General features: G+C 40.2%; 1 protein-coding gene across 1 annotated transcript in view; it reads right to left on the minus strand.

The window, feature by feature from the left end:
• LARS2 (leucyl-tRNA synthetase 2, mitochondrial) overlaps nt 1-6562 on the minus strand; it is a 161736-nt gene that overhangs the window by 63556 nt on the left and 91618 nt on the right. The window contains exon 10 of the mRNA XM_017521971.2: nt 2729-2833. Coding sequence (XP_017377460.1) covers nt 2729-2833 — 105 coding nt within the window. The remainder of the gene's footprint in view (nt 1-2728; nt 2834-6562) is intronic.

Here is a 6562-nt window from a genome sequence, read left to right on the forward strand (position 1 = left end):
GCCATGTTGACCAGGCTCATCTCAAACTCCTGACCTCAAGTGATCTACCCACCTCAGCCTCCCAAAGTGCTGGGATTACAGTTGTGAGCCACCGCATCCAGGCTATTTTTTTTTTAATAGTTATAATCCTTATACATTTTTTAGTTCTTTTTTTGTCACTGAAAATCATAAGCATTTGGGGAAGCCTCTTCCTTGAATTCCCTTAGTGGCAGAGGACAGTGGGTTTCTCTCGAGAAGCAGGGCTCGCTCCTCTAGCATTCCCTAGCATCCTAGAAAAATCCACTCAGTCGGGAAGTCAAAAGTTGGTAACTACGTTTTGTTCCCAAAGGCAATAGTACATTCTAAGTAGATATTTATTTTTCAACCCACATATGCTCTTGAGGAGAAGTTGGGCATTAGAAAATCACTCACCCAGAGGGGCCAGGGCCTGCTGTTTTGGCTTCAGCTATTCATAACAACAGGCTTTTTCCCAGCTCTTGGTTCTGTAAGGGCAGGATTTGTCAACCTTGGTGCTACTGACATCGTGGACTTTGTTGTGGGGGTTGTCTTGTGCATTGCAGGATGTTGAACTGTACCACTAGCACTCCCTGAGATGTGACAAACAAAAATGTCTCCAAAACTGCCAAATGTCTCCTGGTGACAAAAGCTCCCCTGGTTGAGAACCCCTGCTATAGGGTCATCTGTCAAAGCCGCTGACACACTCATGGATACAACACATTGTGTGAAAATACATATGAAGCTGAGGGTATTGCACAAGATGCTTAAGTCAGATCTTGGAACAAAGCCCTAAGACAGTGGTTGAATGTTTGGGAGACATGTTCTAAAGCCCCCAAATGTGAGTAAAGCTCTGTGACATAATGGAAAGTTCTGTAGTGTTCTAGCTGAGATTACAGACAAAATGCATCTAAGGCAATGAATAAATGTTGAGTGGACTTGAAGGATGAGAACAAATGGCAAGCAACAAATATTACCAAAAAGTGTTCATAGTCAAGGAGGGAAAATAGTCATTTACTACATTCTAAAACAGAATTTGGAATAACTAGGAGTACTGTTTAAAAAAAGACACTGTAACCACAAAATGTATTTGGCTGTAGAAAGAATGCCCCAGGCCATGGTGGTGGTCATGTGGCGCTCAGCTGAATGTGAACTATTTGTAACAGTGTAGGTGGGAAGCAAAAATACCACTTTATCTGCTGTTTATTTCTACCTTTGTTCTTCTTGGAGGGCAAAAAGCAAAAATTTGGAAAAAGTTATGAAACTATGGGAAATCAAGACAACAGCAGAAATAGTTTTCCACATGCACCTAAAAAAAACCGATTTTTTTCCTTCAAAACTCTCAATACTGTGTCAGTAATTTGATTCAAAATATCAAACAAACAAACAAAAAGCTCCCCCAAAAGCCACATCAATAAAAACTGCCTTTCTGTTTATCCTGGCTGGTTATAGTAATAAATTCTACTAATTGTAAAATGCATAAAAGTAACAGGCTGAATTATATCTTTAAACAACACACTTTCTAGGTTTAAATGGTCAGAAAAGAATAACATCAATTTTCTGTTCTGACGTTTCTTCAAACGACTTCATCAAAAACTGATCTGAGCATTACAAAGGAAAAAAATGTGAATTTAAGAAGAAATGCTGTTTCTGTGTGCTAGGAAATAGAGTGGAAATAACTTTCTCGGCAAGGTTTTGGGACTCTAGAGGCTGGCTGGAATCTACAGCAGGAATGTTGGTAATGAAAGATGCACAGGTCTATCCTAAAGGAGGCAGATTTTGGACAGAGCCGTCTTTAGGTTCCCTTCTCTTTGTTCATTCTCAGACTTCCTGTTACATGACGATAGTTTAGAACGCTCACGAATGAGTAAGGCTGCCAAGGACATCCAATTTACAGTTCTAAATATGCCTTCAATTTTACTGCTGTTTCACAATCCTTTTCTTGAATAGCTCAAGTTCGCCTCCTCCACAAAGCCTTCACCAAAAACCCAGCCCACATCGATCATTTGTGCTTCATTTGAACCCCCGTCCCAGCAGTTGCTGTTGGTTCTATGAGTTTTCTTTTCTTTCTTTTTTTTAAATTTAAGCTGGTAGTGTACCTGGGATGGTTCTCTGAGTCTTGAAATTGGATTTTCATCTGAGTTGCATCGTTCCTCGTACCATAGGTACAAATCTTATCAACAAACTCTACTAGCAAGAAATTGTAGGTCAGACATTTCTTATTATTCTCAGGAGCAACTAGCAAAGTGCAATATACCTAGTATGTTTTCAAAATCTAGTTCTGAAACAAGGGATGATTAAATGAAGGGGTATTCTTTTTTTTTTTTTTTTTTTTTTNGCTCGTGTTGCCCAGGCTGGAGTGCAATGGTGCCAATCTCAGCTCACTGCAACCTCTGCCTCTCAGGTTCAAGTGATTCTCCTGCCTCAGCCTCCCAAGTAGCTGAGATTATATGCACCCACCACCACACTCAGCTATTGTTTTGTATTTTTTAGTAAAGATGGGGTTTCACCATGTTGGCCAAGCTGACCTCAGGTGATCCACCCATCTTGGCCTCCCAAAGTGCTGGGATTACAGGTGTGAGCCACTGCACCCAGCCAGGTATTCATTTTTATAAAGAGACAAATCAGACCATGGAATCAGCAGTCAGCTCTTCCAGACGACAGCAATAGGGGAGTATTTTGATCTTAAATCTGCAACATATACTGTTGTAGTTACAATTTAATAGCTGCTCACCTATTTTTGAATCCAGAGAGCCTTCAACATCAGCTTTGGCCAAAATAACGACAGGGACCTCCTGCTGGGTGAGCATGTTCACAGCTATCACCGGCGTGAGGCAATCTGAAAATGAGAGCAAATTACTGTGGATGCCACTCAACTGAGACACCAACACCATCTGAATCTCAGAGGAAACAAGTGAGAAAAGTAAGCGCCAGAATTTCTGTGCTTTGTGCTAATTGTTAAAGAAGTTGTCCTTTGTAGGGTATTAATAGATAATTCACACCAGTGAAAAATTGAAAGATTAAATATGCACACGAGAAAATGTTCTTCCATGCTCATGAAAAGTGAAAAAGCATTTTTGCTTTCCAGATGGTGGAGTAAAGACATTCCCATCACCATCTTTTCCCTTTGAAAAATACCTCAAATATACAGAAGATAAGAAACACAAAGTCTAACTGTAGTGAAACCAGGGACATCAGAAATTCCAAACCACCATAACACTTAAAGATGGAAGTGGGGAGGGCGTAGAAAATGAGCAGAAAGGAGAAATGAGATTTCCAGACATCCTAAGGCAAAAGAGTTCTTACCCACTTACCCTTTCCCTAAGAGATACTGGAGAATGTGTTCCAGTAAAATGAAGGGGTAAATCAAGAAGGGGACAGACAAAGGATCCAGGAAACAAGGGACGGAACAAGGAAAAAGTATGAGGACACTCCCAGAGCAAAGACAGAGGGAAGTTCTAGGAGGCCAGTTTGCAGCAGAGGCCCGGAGAATGACCAGGTCAGATCTGAGCAGTACACTGGGCCCCAGGAAGCATCTTTGGGAAAATCAGGAAATTGATAGATTATCTGGCAGGTTGGAATGTGCAGAAAATAGCACTGAGAGGAGTTTCAAAGAAATATGGGGGGTGTATAGGAAGACTTAGCCAGATTTTCAAAGAATACAAAGTAAATGGGAAAAAAAAAAAAAAAAAAAAAAAAAAAAAAAAAAAAAAAGACTGTGAACATCAGGAAAATTAAAAACAATTTACTAATAAATTAAAAATTTATTAGGAAAAATAAAAAGTTACATAAAAAGGAAAATGTATTTGGCTCAGTTGTGAACATATTTATGTGGCCCTAATAAAACATTAAGGATTTATTCTAACATTGTATTACATTGTATCGTTCTAACATTGTATTATGTTATTTAAAATAACATGTCATTTTAAATGTTTATTTATATAAATTTATTTTTTTTGCAGAGACCGGGGGTCTTGCTATGTTGCCGAGGCTGGTCTCTGATTCCTGGCCTCAAGTGATCCTCCTACTTCAGACTCCCAAAGTACTGGGATTACAGGCAGGCGTCACTGTACCCAGCTAACACTGTATCATCTTAAATGAAGTTTATTACAGCTACTGCAATGAGGAGACAAGCCATATGTGCATATACGTGAATATGCAGAGAGCTGGAATAACAACCCAAGTAAAGTCCTAACGGAAGAAGAGATGAGAGATGGTAGACAATCAGTGAGTTCACTTGAGTTAATTTACAATATAAGCAATTAACAATTATGAATTCTTACTATTTATAATACTTGCCATGTTTTAAGACTTCATGTAATTATCTATTTTACAAGCCCCCAAATTAAAGTAAGTCTAAGAATTAGGGTCTATATTTATTTCTTAAGATTATTTCTTAAAATATTTATTTATTTAGAAATAGGGTCTCACCCTGATTCTCCCAAGTAGTTGGAACTGTAGGTGTGCACCACCAAACCCAGCTAATAGTCTCTATTTTTTGTAGAGCCAGGGTCTCCCTATGTTGCCCAGGCTGGTCTTGAACTACTGGGCTCACACAATCCTACCACTTCAGCCTCCCAAAGTGCTGGAATTACAGGTGAGAACCACTGTGCCTGGCCAGGGTCTATATTTCAAAGAGTAATAACTGACTCTGTAGGCATCTAAGCTAGCTCTTCTCTTTTATCACCTTGGTGTTGGGAAGCACAGAATGAGATATGGTAGGGAAATGCAACCCCAATGGGTCCCCAGCCAGCACCCATGGAACAGATATATTAGCTGGGAGACACCTGTTACCTGAGCTGGCTGAGTGTAGTCTCACTTCTCAAAGTGGAAACCCATATTTTTGATTCCACACTATCTTTTCTTTACTTTTTTTTTTTTTTTTTTTTTTTTTTGAGGTAGGGTCCCACTCTGTCACCCAGGCTGGAATACAGTGGTGTAATCTCAGCTCACCACAACCTCCACCTCCCGGGTTTAAGCAATTCTAGCTCCTCAGCCGCCCAAGTCGCTGGGATTACAGGCACATGCCACCAAACCTGGCTAATTTTTGTATTTTTAGTAGAGACAGGGTTTCACCATTTTGGCCAGGATGATCTCGAACTCCTGACCTCAGGTGATCCACCAGTCTCAGCCTCCCAAAGTGCTGGGATTACAGGCATGAGCCACCACTCCCGGCCTCCACACTATCTTCTCTCAAAGAAGAAATGTATATTTGCAAATTTTGCAATTATAACATGATGTTATCAGGAGGCTGGGAGGTGAGGGCTGGCAGAATAAAAGTCACTAGGTAATATCTAAAACTGGTCAATTGAAAGATAGCAGTATAGGCATATATGGCATAGGGTTAGACATACAGACAGGGAGGTCTATGCCACAGAAACAGTGCATGGCACAGACTACCAGTTGACCCCTGTACCTGCCTCCTCTTCTGACTCAGCAATAGAATGCTGAGTTGGACACATGGCTATTATGTTTAACTAATGGAAGCACTGTTCAGTCTCCTTTGCAGCTAGGTGTGGCCATGGAGAATGTACAGAAGCAACTGCTAGGTCACAGCCTCAAAGGGAAGGAGCATATCCTTCTCCCCACCCTTCCCCACTTCTTACTTCACTGGAACGCAGATCAAGTGGAGAGCAACCTACAAACACGGAGAAGGGCAAGACTCTAGAAGGGCAGAGCAGGAAGACAAGACAGAGGAGCACTGCCCTAACCACCTCACAAAGCAGACTTATCACACATGCTCAAGAGTTTCATGTGGGTAGAATAAACACCTGTTTATCTAAGCTTCTATCATAGCCACCAAACTTGTATCCTAAGTAATACATTCCTAAAATAAAAGTGTTTGGATAAGGAGGCTGCTTTCATTGTTCTTGTTAGTACTCTTTGACTTTTCATATAATATATGTATATCGCTTGGACTTTAAAAACCAAATTAGTTTTTAAAAAGAGATGAAAATTAGAGTGATAAGTCAGCAAAACTTTTAAAAGTTTTAGCAAGGTGACATTAATGTTTGTGAAGTCATGGTGAAATGCGTACATCATTGGTATGGCATTATAAATTGACATAGCCCTTTCAGAAACCATGTAACCAGAAATAGAAGAATGTTTCTAACCTTTGACCAAAAAAAAACCCCACACTTGGAAATATCTCCTAAGGAGAATTCTATGAAGCGAAGAGCCACGTGGTCATAAAAGGCCACAGTAGTTATCTCCATGACAGCCCCAAACATGAAAAAAGCCCAATGTGCAACATGACAGGAAAGACTTAGGATATTAAGGTACATTGAATTGACAGAATATTATGTATGGATTAAAAAACAACTGTGAAGCCTGCATAAAAACACAGAAATGCTTTCTGATAGCATATTAAGTGAAAACCAGAAAGTAATGAGGCAGAAGCAGGCTGATTTTTAAGATAATGTGGGAAAATGAGTTAAAAAGTAACATGACCATGTGCAAAAGAATGAAGTTAACCGGGCTGGGTGTGGTGTTACACCTGTGATCCCAGTGCTCTGGGAAGCTGAGGTGGGTAGATCAGGGGGTCAGGAGATCGAGACCATCCTGGCTA

The sequence above is a fragment of the Cebus imitator genome, unplaced genomic scaffold, assembly GCF_001604975.1.
Source record: "Cebus imitator isolate Cc_AM_T3 unplaced genomic scaffold, Cebus_imitator-1.0 Scaffold0, whole genome shotgun sequence".
Lineage (NCBI taxonomy): Eukaryota > Metazoa > Chordata > Mammalia > Primates > Cebidae > Cebus > Cebus imitator.